The sequence below is a fragment of the Lacerta agilis genome, chromosome 1 (assembly GCF_009819535.1).
Source record: "Lacerta agilis isolate rLacAgi1 chromosome 1, rLacAgi1.pri, whole genome shotgun sequence".
Taxonomy (NCBI): Eukaryota; Metazoa; Chordata; class Lepidosauria; order Squamata; family Lacertidae; genus Lacerta; species Lacerta agilis.
The window spans coordinates 29,496,718-29,514,642 of NC_046312.1; the positions used below are offsets into that span (position 1 = coordinate 29,496,718).

At 47.9% G+C, this 17,925-nt stretch overlaps 1 protein-coding gene and 4 non-coding genes across 5 annotated transcripts; 2 read left to right on the forward strand and 3 right to left on the reverse strand.

The window, feature by feature from the left end:
• Positions 1 to 1,014: 1,014 nt before the first annotated feature.
• PROX2 (prospero homeobox 2) lies at positions 1,015 to 12,007 on the forward strand. Its single transcript, XM_033142661.1, has 4 exons — positions 1,015 to 2,549; positions 4,204 to 4,311; positions 10,502 to 10,696; positions 11,500 to 12,007. The coding sequence occupies exons 1-4, from the start codon at positions 1,116 to 1,118 to the stop codon at positions 11,683 to 11,685; spliced, it is 1,923 nt and encodes a 640-aa protein (XP_032998552.1). The 5' UTR covers positions 1,015 to 1,115; the 3' UTR covers positions 11,686 to 12,007.
• Positions 12,008 to 13,808: 1,801 nt separating this feature from the next.
• Positions 13,809 to 13,972, forward strand: LOC117061606. Its single transcript, XR_004428109.1, has one exon. It is a non-coding gene; the product is annotated as a U1 spliceosomal RNA (small nuclear RNA).
• Positions 13,973 to 14,692: 720 nt separating this feature from the next.
• On the reverse strand, positions 14,693 to 14,856 carry LOC117061611. Its single transcript, XR_004428112.1, has one exon. It is a non-coding gene; the product is annotated as a U1 spliceosomal RNA (small nuclear RNA).
• A 1,616-nt stretch (positions 14,857 to 16,472) lies between these two features.
• On the reverse strand, positions 16,473 to 16,636 carry LOC117061618. The gene has a single exon (XR_004428113.1). It is a non-coding gene; the product is annotated as a U1 spliceosomal RNA (small nuclear RNA).
• A 1,125-nt stretch (positions 16,637 to 17,761) lies between these two features.
• On the reverse strand, positions 17,762 to 17,925 carry LOC117061622. The gene has a single exon (XR_004428114.1). It is a non-coding gene; the product is annotated as a U1 spliceosomal RNA (small nuclear RNA).

The following is a 17,925-nucleotide window of genomic DNA, read 5'->3' on the forward strand; positions in this document are numbered from 1 at the left end:
CTTTTTATCATGCTTTTTTTCTTTTAGAATCTCCTTTAAAAATCTTTCCAATTGCAGTTTAAGGCTATGAAAAAGCAACTTTGATTATTTGGGTAGAGTCTGATTGCTGAGAAGAATTTAAGAAGTGTCAATACTCTGACTATTTGCAGAGATCTTAAGAAAGTTTGATAAAGTACCCAGACATTTGGTGCTTGTCTAAGAGAAATTTGGGTCTGATCAGGACTGAGTCATGATGAATTTGTCAGGATTCCTCTTCAGAAAGGTTGTTTTGGAAAGGGCATCAGATTATTTCAATATCTTGGGATAATGTTCTCAAGACTGTTCAATGTCTTTAGTGTGCAATAAGAGGTTTGGCTGCTTGGTAAAGTACATGTGGCAGCTGATGGAAATAGTTTCTCACAGTACCATAGCTGTGTTTTTACATTCTTTATTTAGAGATTTCTGGATAGTAACTTTAGATATAACATGATCACGACTGGTGAGCATGCTTTCATTGGCACAAATGTTGGGGTTCAATCCATAAAGGACCTACCCTGATGTGCATCTGACTCCTGTAATTCAGTCAACATTGGCATATTCACTGTAGCCAAAATAGGCATAGAAGGTGCAAAAGAGTGCCAGAAAGAATGCCATGATTAGATAAGGAGGGTGGATTTCAGTTAAATGTTCAGAAATTCTTACTCATTATAAGAACAGTTTAGCAGTGCCATAGGCTAATGGGAATGTTGTAGAATCTCTTGGGGGATACTTCTTAGAATATATGATATACTGGTACTACTTTGGGGGCAGGGTGTAAAATTTTTCAACTCTTCCAGCTCTCCCCGCTCCCCCAGACAGACTGTAGTATTTGAACAGATATACAAGATGAATAAAGGAAAGAATCATTTCTGTACATATGGAAGGCTTGTGATTTTTATAAAATACTAGATAGTATATATTCTCTTCCTTTCTTTTGCTGCTCCAGATTTTTGGCCTTCAAAGGTGGTTTTTTTTTTAAAGAAAAGTCATCACCTATTGTGTCACATTCATAAGTTGTGCCTGTATTACAATCTCCTTACCTAAATAATTCCTACTATTTTGTTGGATACTAACCCGGCATCTCAAAGGAGAAAGATATGAATGGGAATCCTATTGCTGATCATTATGATTACAGACCTACTTCTGGACATGCTGGTGGGCAGAAAGGAGACACTTGTGTTGAAAGAGACTGTTTCTTTTCTCCTGCTTCTTACTATGCATCCATAATATCACATCTCCTCAGCCAGCCAGAACCTAACTGTGAGCTGGATCCTAGCTTTCTTCTCCCTTCCTCACAGAAAACTGAACTGCTGTTCCAAAGTGCTGGGAATGGCACATCTTCCAGGGAAGCCTCCTCCCCGAGTCCTGGCTGTGGCTTGATTAACTCTAGTCAGTTACATAATGAACACCTGCAAGCTAAGAGGGCCAGGGTGGAAAATATTATCCGGGGAATGAGCCTGACACCAAACCCTATAGTGCCTGGTATCCAAGTGGAAGGAGATAAACACCACTTAGAGAAAGTAAAGGGGAGCTATAGAGAGAACAAGAGAAAGCAGAGAGTTCCTCAGCAGCAGAGTCTGCATGAGATTTCTCTGGCAAGAGCTGGCCAAAATTGTATCCAGGTAGAAGAATGCCTCCAGCTGAAAAAACAGCTCCACATTTTGCAGCAGCAGCTGAAGCAACTACAAGAGAAGTTTGTTCAGCCTCATGAGCTGAATGATTCCAGTCGAAGCGAAGGAAATATGGAGAAGACTTTGGATTTGCTGAAGGAGAACTTTGGACAAAGCTTGGATAGCGGTAGTCAAGGTGTTTCAAGTGGCTATCGCAGAGATCGTTTTTGTAGAAGCATCCCCAAGACGAGAGGATCTGAATGGTCAGAGAGAGGAACTAGAACAGCAGATTTGCATAGTCTGACTTCAGAAGACAGAGCTCTTTCAGAGATATTGAAACGTGAGTTAATACAGGTGGTGACACAGGCTGTGGACTCTGTTTTGAAGCAAGTATTGCCTGAATCACCAGACCCTCAGCCCCATCTGCCAAGTAGTCCCACAGTAACAGCGTCCTCTACTGGGATAGAATTTACAGGTGCTGCAGCATGTGCATCCAGCAAATGGCTTCCTAAGATTTCTTCCCATAAAGGCACCATGTCAGTATCCACAGAAAAACCTCCAGCTTTTCCTTCTTATCCCATCCGCTCAAAAATGGAGAGAAAACCCTGCCAAGTACCACCCGTGAATTATCCCTTGGTCATGACCTCTGAAGTTCAAAGAAACGGTATTTTTAGCCAAATGCTACTATGTGGTCAGAATAGCCATTGGGGCAGCCCCTCTCCAAAAGTGGTCCCTCCTCCAGAGTGCTTAGATGGGCCATGGCGACCAATCAAACTGAAGTCATCTGTCATGAGACACCAACGATGTCCAACACCCTATAAACCAGCTGAAATTGAAAGTTTGGCCTCTCTTCAAGCTTCAAATGCAGAGTTGGCTGAAATGCAAGCTATGGTGGATGGAATGTACTTCCCTTCAACACATATATCCTTCCTATATCATCAGCATCTTGTGTCAGCTGTGAGTGGCTGTTTAGTGGTAGGCAAATCTGTTCATTGCAGCTTCTCTCAGTTTCTACATATTTTTTCAGTTTCCATTGGGGTTTTTTATCCTCAGAAAAATTCACCAGCCTTCTGGTGCATATTACTTCTAACTATAATGCACTTTTTATGTCCCCCCCCACTAATACTGGCACCATCCTTACTGAGATTCAGACATCCAGTCAAAAGTATTTTATTTCAGGAGAGAAAGCAGCATCAGGGGCATTGCAGCAGGGGAAAATGGGTTATGCACTCATCACCCCACTCCAAATTACATCCTCCAAAATCAGTTTCTAACCAAGTGACCCCAAAGGGATTTTTGTTTTACATACTCTTGACTGTAGCATTTCACATCACATTGAACTAGCATATTTGAGCAGCAGATAACCTATTTTGACATTCTGTAACCAGAATCTTACAGGTTTCCCTCATTACATGAAGAAGCAGGACAACTCCGCTACTTTATGTTCTGGATAAATTTATAGAACTGAATAAGAAGTAAGTAAAAGTTTATCTCATTCATCAAATGGCTCTGCCCTTGTAGGAATGGAGCAATAGAAACATTAACATGTGAGGGTTTTTGTACGTAACTTTTATAGAGATGACCAAAATAGATTATTCACTCCCTCCTTACTAAAATACCCAGGAAGGACCTACATTTTGGCTGACACGAACAAAATGATAGCAAAAATAGTTGCTAAATTTATCTTTTCTGCTGCAAAGACCCATAAAGAGATTTTGTTAATTTAATGGTATCTTGGTTTGTTAATGTCTTTAATTTATAGGTAAGTAGGATACCATATATTTCAACTTGGTTTTTTAATCTCTTATCAGCAATGTAACAATAGGCTAGGCTAAAAAACAGGCTTTGCAGCTCATCTAGCTCTGCCTAGTCCTCCTTAGTAAAGGCACTGCCTCTCCTAAACATTCTCTGTCAGATTAGCCCATAAAAGCCTGACCTCAGCATCTGAACTGTTCAAGATTCAACATTGTGCTAAGGGCTCTCATCATGCCCAAACATTTAGAGAGATATCACACCTTTAAGAGCTGTGCAGAAGGAACGATTATATCCCTCACCATTGCAAGAACAAATTCTGCCTTCCTTTTAGGATTGGTTTTTAGGATCTGGATCTAGGAAGCTTAACTGCACTACATGTGCCTATAAAACACGAGAGATTTCCAGAAAAATATATGCAAGTCGAACAAGTGACTGGTACAATGCAGGATATCACACTAGGTCAGATAATACTACTCCTGATGAATAACTCCTGACCTAGTGTGAGATGCTGCATTGTAATAGCTTTTATCATTGAGAAAACTAACAGGGACGGTAGAACCTGCCTGCACTCAATAACGTGACTGCTCAGCTTCCTCCCCTCCTTCCTGTGACAAGTTGATTCCTGCTCGCTACAATTAATAGACATGGAATCACTGCTGTATAATGACAACAAGAAACAGCATTTGCCAGCAATAACTCTGCATTAGGAGTTGGCAGCCCTTAAACATTGTTCAGCAAGGTAGAGTATCACACAGCCCCAACTAATGTTAGCTAGGGGGACTGGGAACAGCAAGCAACTTTTTCCTTGACTCTGAAATACATCCAGGAAGCTTTGACCCCTGGCCACCTGAAAAAGGCTAAGCTGATGTTCTTCTTCTCTCGCTATCCCACATCTTCTCTGCTGAAAACCTACTTCCTAGATGTCCAGGTAAAAGTATTCGGCTTCTTGTATTCCAAAGTTAATGTAAAAATATGTGCAGGTGTTAATTTATTACATACCAGGTTATGCATTGTTCCAAGAAACTGAAAGAGGAAGAAAGGTATCACAAGAAAGGAGTACCAGCTAGCAAATGTGCATACCAGTGTGTACAAAATAATTCTAATTGAGGGGTGGGTGAGGGGTTGTTGTTGTTTGTTTGTTGATTTATTATGCATTTGTGTTTTTATATTGTATTTTTATGTTGTTAAGCAGCCTGAGATCTACTTGGATGAAGGGCTGTATACAAATTAATAATTACAAAATAAATAATAATTTTAGACTGTACCTCTCCTGCCTGTCTGCCTAATCCCCAGCCCCTCAGTTGGATAAAATGTTTCATTCTGGGGTTTGTTTGTTTATTGGTGAGCTATATTAGGTTGAACTTTGACGGAGAAAGGTGGAATGTAAATGATTAAAATAATACATTGGATTGGATCAGTACATCCTCCGTATGGTTGTGGGTGTCAGGTTGAAATCAGAGCATACCACAAAACAGTTCAGAATTTCCCTGACTTTTCTCATGAGTGAAGTGCAAGGCCTCTTCGGAGATCAGTGGTGTTGCGTTAGTGGTCCCTAGTGACAGTTTACAAGCAGCAACATTATTATGCTTATTCACAATGGATGGAGGGGGAGGGGTGGGGAGGAATGGGTGGCCCATTTGTGCTATGGACTTATTATAGAGGCATTGTTTTCCACAAGAAGTTGGAGGAGGAATTAAAACAGAGGTTTGACCTGGTGTTTGATATAATGCACACATTCCCAGTAAAAATCTGGCAGTGCTTATCTTTGTGGGCAAGACCTACTAATATGTTTGCTTGAAAGTATGTCTTGATTAGCAAAGGATGTGTTTCCCCCTGCAATTATTCTTTTAGTTCAGGTGTGGTTAACATGGGCCTCTCCAGGTATTGTTGAACTCCAACCTCAGCCAGCATGTCAGGGATGATGGGAGATGTAGCGTGGTGTTATGTACTGAGTTGAATAGGATCCAAACTGCAGCAGGCTGATTGGTCCTAGAACAATAGGATTGAGATTGCAGCAGTCTGACTGGTCTCAGAACAATAGGATTGAGATTGCAGCAGTCTGACTGGTCCCAGAACAATAGGATTGAGATTGCAGGAGTCTGATTGGTCTGCAGGAGCCACCCAATCCAGCTCCAGGTGGAAGTGAATCCGCACTCTGATTGGCATACAGGAGTATCCCGGAATTAGCCAATCACATGGGGCCCATTGTGTAAATAGTGTATATAAAGCAAACGTTTTGGGGGAACTACATTCCTCACTACTATGAGCTGAATAAAGAGCATGAAAATCACACTGGACTCCGAGTATCTTTCACTGGCGACGAAGGTGGGATCCCGCTGAGCTGACTGCCACACACAGCACCGCAGCAACGCCACCTGCCGCACAGCTGCCTCGCACCGTGTATCCAGGCTTCAGCTCCGGGTCCCAAGGAACTCAAGATGGCAATGGACAGCAGCTTCTCGCCATTCAACCCAGCATCAGGAGACTGGGAAGGATACGCCACCCGTTTCACCTTTCTTCTAGAAGCTAAAGGGGTCACCAACGATGCCAAGAAGAGGGCGATATTCTTCAGCGTCTGCGGAGAGGAGACATTCGAAATCGCCCGGGCTCTCCTTGCGCCTGATGATGTCGCTACCGTTCCTTACAAAACAATAGTGGAACGGCTGAAGGGGCACTTCTCGCCACAGCCCTCGGTGGTGGCTCGTCGAAATGCCTTCTATGCAAAGCGGCAAGCCCCTGGGGAAACCATAACGGGGTTTGTGACCTCCCTCCGCCAAGCCGCTCGGTTCTGCAACTTCTCAGAGTTGGAGAACATGCTGCGTGATCGCCTCGTCGGTGGCCTGAGGGACGAGAAGCTGCAACGACGCCTCTATGCCAAGAAGGACCTAACATTCCAGGTCGCTCTGGAGGAGGCCCTGGCAACAGAAGCCGCCGAGAGGTCGATGCAAGAGGCACGGCCGAGCGTGCCGTCCCAACCAAGGGTCCACCACGAGGACCTCATCGACGATTCAGGATCAGACAGGGAGGAGGTGCACAGAGTACAGCGGCGCACTCAAGCCGTGCACACACCACAGCTGCCTCGACCAGAAGGAGGGAACTGCGCAAGCTGCGGGGAGAATCACGAGAGGAGGACGTGCCGTTTCCGCAATGCCGAGTGCACGCAGTGCAGAAAATCAGGCCACATCGCCCGGGTGTGTCGGGCTCGGCCTATCCGACGCCAGGCATCAGATGACCGCCCCAAGAGCCCCAGGTCCCGGGGCCCAACGCACCAAGGCAACTCGACGGAGACCATGGACTACCAGGTATACCAGTTGCCCCACCCCAACATAGAGAAAATTTATGTAGAGGTACAGATAGAGGGGGCCCCGTGCCGCATGGAGCTGGACACAGGTTCAACCCTATCCATAATCTCGGCACGGACTTTAAGGAAACTGTGCCCTAGTGGGGGTCCCAAACTCAGGCCAGCCCCATTCACCCTCCGGGACTTCCAGAAACGTAAGGTCCCCACAATGGGGGTGGGGACCTTCAGGGTGCAATATCGAGGGCGGACGCGGCAACTGGACTTGCTCGTGGTCAAGGGCTCCTACGTTAGCTTACTGGGATTGGCATGGTTTGGACCACTGGGGCTAGCCGTCACCGGGGTGAACCGCACTAGCTTACAAGTGGATGTGGACGCCATATGCAAGGAGTTTCCGGCAGTTTTCGATGGGAAATTGGGACAGTATACGGGCCCCCCCATTGCCCTACAGCTGGACCCCACAGTACGACCTGTCAGGCTCAAGGCCCGCCGGGTCCCGTTCGCCCTGAAACCCCGTATAGACGAGGAATTGGACCGGCTCGTGGAGCAAGGAGTGCTGGAGCCTGTGCCTAATGCCACCTGGGAAACCCCGATCGTCACACCCGTCAAGCCTAATGGTTCGGTCCGCATCTGCGCAGACTACAAATGTACCATAAACAAGGCCCTCGTGGCCCACGCATACCCAGTGCCAGTGGTCAGCCATGTCCTCGCCACCTTGGCTGGGTCAAAAATTTTTGGCAAGCTGGACTTGGCCCAAGCCTATCAACAGCTGCCAGTAGATGAAGCCACAGCAGAGGCACAGACGATTGTGACGCACAGGGGAGCGTTCAAGGTAAAGCGGCTGCAATTCGGTGTCAGTGTGGCACCAGGCATATTCCAGAATCTAATGGACTCGCTGCTTAAAGGGATTCCTGGCGTCACCCCCTTCTTCGATGATGTGTTGATTGCCGGGCCCACAGCAGAGGAGTTTGAGGACCGCCTTCGCACCGTTCTGCACCGTTTCCAAACAGCGGGTCTCAAGGTGAAGCGGGAAAAGTGTCTACTAGGAGTGCCTCAGGTGGACTTTCTGGGATTTATGGTGGATGCAGAAGGGGTCCACCCGACTGGGGACAAGGTACGGGCCATTTGTGATGCCCCAGCGCCCAAGGGCAAGACTGAACTTCAGGCCTTCTTGGGGCTATTGAACTTTTACCATGCCTTCCTTCCCCATAAGGCAGCAGTAGCAGAGCCCCTACACAGACTCCTGGACAAGCGGGCCCCTTGGGTGTGGGGCCAGCGCCAGGAGGCCGCATTCCAGGCAGTCAAGGACTTGCTCGTCTCAAACTCGGTCTTGGCACACTTCGACGAGAGGCTGCCGGTGGTGTTAGCATGTGACGCCTCACCCTACGGCATCGGTGCTGTCCTTGGACACCAACTCCCAGATGGAAGAGAGGTGCCAGTGGCATACTTTTCCCAGACACTCACCACAGCTGAGCGGAACTACTCGCAAATCGACAAGGAAGGTCTGGCAATCGTGAAGGGAGTAAAAAAATTCCATGATTTCTTGTACGGGCGACCCTTTACCGTGGTGACTGATCACAAGCCGTTGCTTGGTTTGTTTGCCCCCGAAACGCAGACGCCCTCAGCAGGCTACCACTACCAGAAACAGGCCCCGACCCAGCACCTGCACAAGAGGTTATGAGCCTGGAGCTGCTTCCCGACCGCCCTATTCAGGCACAAGAAGTTGCACAGCATTCCAAGAAAGATAGGGTCATCTCCCGGGTCCTGGACTGGGTGTGGAGGGGATGGCCCAGCAGCAGCCCCGGGCCAGAATTCGCTGGCTACACAACCCGTAAACATGAACTGTCGGCCCACAAGGGGTGCCTGTTATGGGGAAGCAGGGTCGTCGTTCCTGAGCCCCTTCGCAAAAGGGTCCTTGCAGCCCTACACGAGACACACCCAGGGGTAGTGAGAATGAAGGCCCTCGCCAGGAGTTATGTATGGTGGCCAGGGATTGACGGAGAGATAGAGACCTGGGTCAAACATTGCCAGGCCTGCCAAGAATCCCGCCCAGATCCCCCAAGGTCCCCAGTGCAGTCCTGGGAGTCCGCCCGAGCACCATGGTCACGCCTGCACATGGACTTTGCGGGCCCCTTCCAGGGGAAAACATTCTTCATAGTGGTGGACTCCTACACCAAATGGCTGGAAGTCGCACTGGTACCATCCACTTCTACGTCCGCAGCCATCCGGGTACTACGCAGGCTGTTTGCAACCCATGGACTCCCTGACACTCTCGTCTCAGACAACGGAACCGCATTTACGTCAGAAGAATTCCAGACCTTCACAGCACAGAATGCCATCCGCCACATCCGCTCAGCACCATTCCACCCTGCCACCAATGGCCAAGCAGAGCGCATGGTGCGGACCACCAAGGACACCCTACGCCGCATGACGCAAGGGGACTGGGAGTACCGCCTTGCCACATTCCTTCTAGCACAGCACAGCACCCCCAGCTCAACGACTGGCCGGAGCCCCGCTGAACTACTAATGGGCCGGCGCCTCGCAATCAGACTGGACCGCCTCCACCCTGACAGAGCTCAGGATGAGGTAGTGGTGGGGGAAGGCAGGAACCCCCGGACCTTTGTGGCCCAGGATCCAGTGTACGCAAAGAATTTTGGGGCAGGCCCAGCATGGGTACCTGCCACAGTCACCAGGGTGACAGGCCCCGTGTCATACGAGGTGCTAACAGAGGGGGGGCAATGCTGGCGCCGCCACTGCGACCAGCTACGGCGACGATTCCCAGGAGAAAACCAGGAGGAGGACAGGTCAGAGGAGTCCCAAGGGAACAGTGGGGCATTGAGACCCGTAGAGCAGGAGGGGCCGGCAGGGGAGGCAGAATCAGTAAATACTGAGAGGACCCGTGAGGCCGAAAGGGCACCGGAACCAGAGCCACGACAGAGCGAGCTGGTTGCGCCAGACCAAACAGCCCCATCACAACCAGCAGCCTTGGAACACGAGCCTGAACCAGAACCCCTGACCAGGGAACAGCCCAGGCCGCAACGCACACGTAGGCGGCCAGCGTACCTTGAGGACTATGGATGCAACCTCCCAGGCAGGACTGGAACTTAGAGGGGAGGGGTGTTATGTACTGAGTTGAATAGGATCCAAACTGCAGCAGGCTGATTGGTCCTAGAACAATAGGATTGAGATTGCAGCAGTCTGACTGGTCTCAGAACAATAGGATTGAGATTGCAGCAGTCTGACTGGTCCCAGAACAATAGGATTGAGATTGCAGGAGTCTGATTGGTCTGCAGGAGCCACCCAATCCAGCTCCAGGTGGAAGTGAATCCGCACTCTGATTGGCATACAGGAGTATCCCGGAATTAGCCAATCACATGGGGCCCATTGTGTAAATAGTGTATATAAAGCAAACGTTTTGGGGGAACTACATTCCTCACTACTATGAGCTGAATAAAGAGCATGAAAATCACACTGGACTCCGAGTATCTTTCACGTAGCAAAATCTAGAGGATCACATCTGACACACAATCTGTCTGGGAGCTTCTTCCCCTTGCCCCTTTCTTTTAAAGTGACTTCTGCTCCAAAAGGAAGGGGCAAGGTGGAACCTGCTAATTAAGAAGAAAAGCTGTCTGCACTAGGGGAGTCATTTGCCCATGATTCACTGTTTCTGCTCATGTGTTCATGCTCCTTCACCCATGGGTGTTTTCAATGTTATGCCTCCAAAATCTGTCTCAATACAGTATTTCCCATCCACACAGGTGGGAGGTGCTTGTTAGGATGTATATATCCAAGAATACCATGTTCCATGCTCTTTCCATAGTTCACCCGCTGCATCACCTCCCAGCTCATCAAGTGGTTTAGCAACTTCCGTGAATTTTATTACATCCAGATGGAAAAGTTTGCCAGGCAAGCTGTCTTGGAGGACGTCACAGATCCCAGTGACCTCATTGTTACCAGGGACTCTGAGCTCTTCCGGATCCTCAATGTGCACTACAACAAAGGGAATGATTTTGAGGTGAGGTTACACTTGCTACATAGTTTTATTTTGCCTGTTTTGGCATTTTGCTGAGAAAATGCCCTTTTTACCAGAACTAGATAACTCCCTGCAACATAAGGACATAAACAGTGAAACAGAACACTTTAGGCCAGGGGTCAGCAACCTTTTTCAGCCATGGGCCGGTCCACTGTCCCTCAGACCTTGTGGGGGGCCGGAATATATTTTGGAAAAAAATATATGAACGAATTCCTATGCTCCACAAAATAACCCAGAGATGCATTTTAAATAAAAGCACACATTCTACTCATGTAAAAACACCAGGCAGGCCCTACAAATAACCCAGAGATGCATTTTAAATAAAAGGACACATTATACTCATGTGAAAACACGCTGATTCCCAGACGGTCCGTGGGCCGGATTGAGAAGGCGATTGGGCCACATCTGGCCCATGGGCCTTAGGTTGCCTATCCCTGCTTTAGGCTGTGCAGAAATGTAGTCTTTGAAGCACACTGAGTTTGTTCCCCCCCACAATATGCTTTTGTACATTGCAGGTGGCAATTGTACATGCCTTCGTACAATCGTGTCATCTAAAGCGGCAGTGTATACATCTGTCTGTACACACAGATCAACATGTTTTTTCCAAACTAGTGCACAACAATGTTCTTTATTCTCCCCAATTAGTGTTTTAATATAATTAAACAAACAAACAAACTTTTTTTTTGCAGGACATTCAGCTTGATGAAGATCAGTCCACCCTATGCAGATGTCAAATTGATCAGTGGCTGCTTCATAGTCCTAACTTTCTTCTTCTCTGTCTGTAGGTTCCTGATGGTTTCCTGGATGTTGCTAGTCTGACTCTTCAGGAGTTCTTTAGTGCTGTCAGGGCAGGGAAGGATTTGGACCCGTCCTGGAAAAAGCCCATTTACAAAATAATTTCCAAACTAGATAGTGAAATACCAGATGTATTTAAATCCTCCACTTGCCCCAAAGAGCTGAACCAAGGTTAATGTGCAGGTATCATGGCAACTAGTACATGTGACTATAAAACAAAGCTACCCATTGAGGAAGAGGCTGGCCAATGTCAATGTCAAATCTCCACTACATACCAATGTACTGATTGAGATTGGACTTTGTAAAGAGCGCATAGTACCATCAATAGGTTGATTATGGAGTAAAGTATACGAAAGACACTATTCTGGGGTGGGGAACCTTATCCTTTCCATCTGCTGGTATTTCTAAATGGCCACTATGTCTGTTGTCAGTTCTACATACTGTGTTACTCTCATTATGTCTGTGTTTGCTGGGGTCTGATGGAAACTTGTAGTCCAAAACATCTGGACCACACTAGGCTGATGAAGGTTGACCTACAATTTGATCCAGGGTTTGCTAACCTGGAGCTCTCCGGGTTTTTATTTATCATATTTATACACAACTGTTCTGCCAAGGGACCCAACTTCCGCTGGCTCCAGCCAGCATGGTCAGTAAGAAGGGATGCTGGGAGCTGTAGACAAGCAATGTCTGGGTGTCACAGGTTAGTTCCCCTTGATGTAAACCTTGCCAAGCCCCCTACATGAAAAGCTAAGCTTTCCACAAGCCTAACTGTATCCTCTTATGTTTGCTATTTGACTAGTCTCAATCCCCCATTTTGCTAAAGCTCCAAACCCAAAACTGTGTGCCTGTAAATAAACTTTCGTATGTTTACTCAGAGGTAAGTTCCATTGTATTCAATGGAGCTTTGCTCTGATTAAGTATAGATGGGACTTGCAACCCTTAAGTAACTTAGCACTGCTTTTCTTACATTCAAATGCAGCTTGTTATTAGTCTCGTCTGTGTATTTCTAATGTACCCCTTGGTGTTGTCAGACGAAAATTTTTTGAGCACTCTTCCTCAGTTTCTCTGGAAGTTGCAGTAAACATACCTTAAGCCCATTAGAAGTATCCAGTTCTGTCCCTTAGGTTTTGCTGACATTATATCGTTTCAGTTTAGCATTCCTAAATTGTATAGATTTGGTGCCCTGTTTATCATAAAATAAACAGGATGAGCAGGATGTTATTATGAAGAAGCAAGAGGTTGTCTGAGATGTTGTGAAATTAGGGACAAATAAAAAGGAATACAAAAAAAATGCACAAAATGCACTAACCTTGCACTCAGTTATTAAATCTTATGCTTAAGCATTCCACATTCCAGTGATTGGTCCTTCTATCATTAAAACAGTTGGCAAAGTTTAGCCAAAACATTGTGGCCCGCTGGAGTTCTTCTTTCTTCCATGTTCTAGCCAGACATGTGTTTATATATTCTTCGGCAATCCAGTAAAATGGGTCGCATATAAATAATAAAATTATTAATATAGACACTTTTAGTAATTTGTTTCCCTTATCCCCAGTTATATGGATAACCTGGTCAAGTGGAAACAGACTGAGATGTGCTCCATGAAGCTGTGTTCACTGTTTCTTCCAGTTGGTTAGCTATGTCTGAAAGAATTTACAAACGTGTAAAGTAAAAAGGGAAGTTTTCTGCTACTTTTTGAGGGAAATATATACAGGCAAAAATGGCTACTCTGTTCCCTCTGCATAGGCAACATATTGTTACTTCCTTCCCTCTTCTCTGTGTAGAAGGCGATTAAGAGGGACAGCACATAACCCAGGATTGGTTTCCTTTGGAAGGAAAGAGTCGAGCACTGGAGGCTTAGGGCATTTTGTTAATATTTGAGTTTATTTACAAATACACGACGTAAGCACAGGTGGAGGGAAACGGCGCAACACCCGACTCCCACTTTTAGCAGCGCTTGTTTCCCTCAAACTTTCCTTCGTCGATGAGAGGCGAGCGCGGCGCTGCGGAGCCCACCTCGAAATATGGGCAGCAGGCGGCGGCGAAGAGAGGTGGAGGGGCGGAGTTTGCGAGCTGTATGCAGATAAAGTGCCGCCGCGAAGCATTGTGGGGAGGCGCGAACCGGGATGCGGGACGGGCATGGAGAAGTCGGGGCTGCGTCAGGCTGGACCGGTAGATGATGCCCGGCTGCGGGAGAGCGAAGGGAAGCGAGGACAGAACCCTCTGGCGGCTCTTGGTGTGCTCGCTATGCTCTGGAAGAGCGCGGGAGGACGGCGGCCCGGGTCCGGTCGAATGAGAAAGCATACTTACCTGGCAGGGGAGACACCTTGATCATGAAGGAGGTTTTCCCAGGGTGAGGCTCATCCATTGCACTGCGGGTGTGCTGACCCCTGCGATTTCCCCAAATGCGGGAAACTCGACTGCATAATTTGTGGTAGTGGGGGACTGCGTTCGCGCTTTCCCCTGACAATTAATGTGCAAAAAACAGACTTTACCAATGTCGATGTGCTCCGCAGATTGCCTCCAGATGCTTTCACTGCCTTCACTTGTTCTAAATTGTCCTTTTTGCATTAATGTAAGTTGTATGAAATAAAAAAAAAATCTTTCCAGTAGCAGCTTAGAGACCAACTAAGTTTGTTTTTGGTATGAGCTTTCATGTGCATGCACACTTCAGGTTTTTTTATTTTTTATTTTGTTTCCACTACGGCAGACCAACAGGGCTACCTACCTGTAACTATATGTATGGTGTTTTAGCGCTGTGCGATTTTTCAATATATTGGCCAAAATCGTTTTTGCGGAAAACTATTCTAACCTTGCAATACACAGCATTAGAGCGCTCCTCATGGGAGAGAGCAAGGCAGCCAATTACAAGGCGCTGCCTTCCCTTCACGCTGACGGAGAACATGGCAGCTAATCTCACTCACTTCAAGGCACTGAGGCAGAGCTGCTTTTCTCAGCAGGAAAGCAGCAGCAGGCAGCTACAGTGGACGTGTATCTTTGCTGGCTGCGCCACTGATGGTGGCTTGATGCGACCCCCATCACCACTGGGATGCAATTTCAAAAACATAACCTTAGCTTTTCAAATATTTTTCCCACTTCCAAGCTTTCTGCGTTAAAGTAAAAACTAGTACAAATAAACCAACTTTCCTTAGATACGTTCTTTTCTGTTTTTTGCACATTAATTGTCAGGGGAAAGCGCGAACGCAGTCCCCCACTACCACAAATTATGCAGTCGAGTTTCCCGCATTTGGGGAAATCGCAGGGGTCAGCACACCCGCAGTGCAATGGATGAGCCTCACCCTGGGAAAACCTCCTTCATGATCAAGGTGTCTCCCCTGCCAGGTAAGTATGCTTTCTCCTCCGACCGGACCCGGGCCGCCGTCCTCCCGCGCTCTTCCAGAGCATAGCGAGCACACCAAGAGCCGCCAGAGGGTTCTGTCCTCGCTTCCCTTCGCTCTCCCGCAGCCGGGCATCATCTACCGGCCCAGTCTGACGCAGCCCCGACTTCTCCATGCCCGCCTCGCGCCCCGGTTCGCACTCCCCCACAATGCTCCGCGGCGGCACCTCATCTGCATGTGGGAGTCGCTCCGCCTCCGCCTGTTCTCGCTCTTCTCTGCCAAGCCGCGTTCCGGCCAAAGAGGGGGCGGAGCTGCTGACCCTTTGTTCCAGCGGCCGCCTATGTTTAGGGCGCCGCCGGAGAGGTTGCTTTAAGGCAGTTTTTGCTAGTTCGCCTTGTCGTCCTCGCGCTGCCGAGCACCCAGCTTGCAAGGGCGGTGACCAGGCACGCTTTGGCTCCACCGCCCAGGAGACAGGGCGGAAGAAATAGATTTCAGTATTCGCTCACATTCCGGTCTCTTTTGCTCTGCTCATCCACCCATTCCCTCCCTCAGCTACTGAGTTTTGCTCAGGACAAAATTTAAAAAACCTAAAATTTATTATAGTTAACAAAATACCACAGAGAAAGCAATTAGAGCAACTCTCACGAGGAGAAGCTGCTGGACAAAACAGAGGCAGAAGAGTGGCAGAGAAGACAATCCACACGAACGTGCCTCAGGATTAAAAAGAAACCCCCGGGTCGTGGGGAAACGGTGAAAACCCACTAAGAATAAATAATCTGAAAGTGACAGCAACATGGAAAAGAAACCTCTATTTATTAGCTGAACAATACTGAACGTCCACAGTAGTTCCTCTGCACTTGCTCTTTCCATGAACGCCATAGGATGGCGCTGCTGGAAAGCCGTTGTCTCCAGAGAAGCACATATGAAGGCCGGACAGCTTCCTACGGAGACCTGTGGAAAACACGCATGTTAATATTAGAACACAAGACAGATAAAAAGCCCTTCGGGATGACACGCAAGGCCCACTAGGGGCAACGTTCTTCTCACTGCAGCCAACCAGGTGCCTCTCTTGTGGGAAGCCCACGAGCAGGCCGTGATTCCCAGCAGCTGGCATTCATTACACAAGTTTTTCCTGCTGACTAAACGCCGGTTTTCTGAACGCCCTCCACACAAACTACGACAAAACGCAACTTCAACCTGATCCAAAACAAATAAAAACCCCACTCACACATGAAAACAAAGACCACCACAGCCAACCACAAATGAACAACCACACCCTAGGCCAACCCCAACCTCTAGCACCACCAAAGGAACACAAGCTAACAACAGAGAACCTGCACAAGCAAAGCTGACATCAAACCCTACATGTATTAAGCAAAATAAAACATCTTCACCCGACTTCACCCCCACCCATCTTTCCCGTCCACCTCTTTCCCACTTTTCTTCCTAGTGTCTCATTAAATGAAACCGATTTGTAAAAAAGGTTACAGTACTTGGGAAAAAAAGAGAAAAAGACATTGCACAAAATTTTGTATATGAAGAAAAATTTAATAAAAATACATTAAAAAAGCAACCTTTCAATTTTAGTAAGCAAAACACATTTGTTCTGTTTTTTGCACACAAGAGATCAGGGGAAAGCGCGAACGCAGTCCCCCACTACCACAAATTATGCAGTCGAGTTTCCCGCATTTGGGGAAATCGCAGGGGTCAGCACACCCGCAGTGCAATGGATGAGCCTCACCCTGGGAAAACCTCCTTCATGATCAAGGTGTCTCCCCTGCCAGGTAAGTATGCTTTCTCATTCGACCGGACCCGGGCCGCCGTCCTCCCGCGCTCTTCCAGAGCACAGCGAGCATACCAAGCCCCGCCCGAGGGCCCCCTCCCCGCTCCCCTTCGCTCACTCGCAGTCGGGCATCATCCACCGGCCCAGCCTGACGGAGCCCCGACCTCTCCGAAGGCCCGCGAAGCCCGTTTCGTGCTCCCCCATAATGCTCCGCGGCAGCGCCTCATCTGCATGCGGGCTCCGCCTCCTCGTTCTCTTCCCTGCCGAGCCCCGCTCCAGCCAAAGGCCTCTGTTCCAGTGGCCGCCTGGGTTGTGGTCCTTGTACTGCCGAGCTCTCGGCGGCTTGCCTGCAATTATTATAAGGGCTAGGACCAGACGCGCTTTGGCTCCACAGCCCAAGAGACAGGCCGGGGCTGGTTTATCCACCCCCAGACGCTGAAGAAATAGATTTCAGTGATTCCTAAGGCGTTATTACTCACATTGGGTCCGCCCAATTGGTCCGCCTCTATTGCTGTGCTCCTCTCATTCCCCACCCTTCAGCTACGGAGTCCAGTTCGGGACAAACTTTGTTAACCTAATTTATATAGTACTGTAGTTAGCAAAAATACTAGAGAGAAGGCGATCGGAGCCACTTTCCCATGTAAAAGCTACTGAGCAAGACGGAGGCAGACAATATTCAAAATTTACAGGATTTCCCCTGAAATCTTGTGCTTTCCATGAACGCCGTAGGATGGCGCTACTGCAAAGCCACTGTCTCTGGAAAAGCTAATAAAGCCAGGGAAACTTCGCAGTGTTTCTTGTGGAAATCGAATCTGTTCATGTTAGAACACTAAGAAAACGCGGGTGAGACCCAACCCAACACGTACTTGGTGCAACGCTCTTGTCACGGCGGCCAAGCAGACGGACGCCTCTCTCTTGTGAATGTCACAAGCAGGCCGTGAGCACAGGAGTCATTCCGCGCTCGTACTTCCTAGCAACTAGCACTCGTCGGCACGCAACTTCTCTGAGCAAAGTGCGGCCACTTTTCTGAGCTCTTTGCTTTGAATAAGAATTGCGACAAATCAGAACGTGGAATACAACGCATAAAGAAATATTAATATGACATATTAGTTCTGTTTTTTGCACACGAGATGTCAGGGGAAAGCGCGAACGCAGTCCCCCACTACCACAAATTATGCAGTCGAGTTTCCCGCATTTGGGGAAATCGCAGGGGTCAGCACACCCGCAGTGCAATGGATGAGCCTCACCCTGGGAAAACCTCCTTCATGATCAAGGTGTCTCCCCTGCCAGGTAAGTAT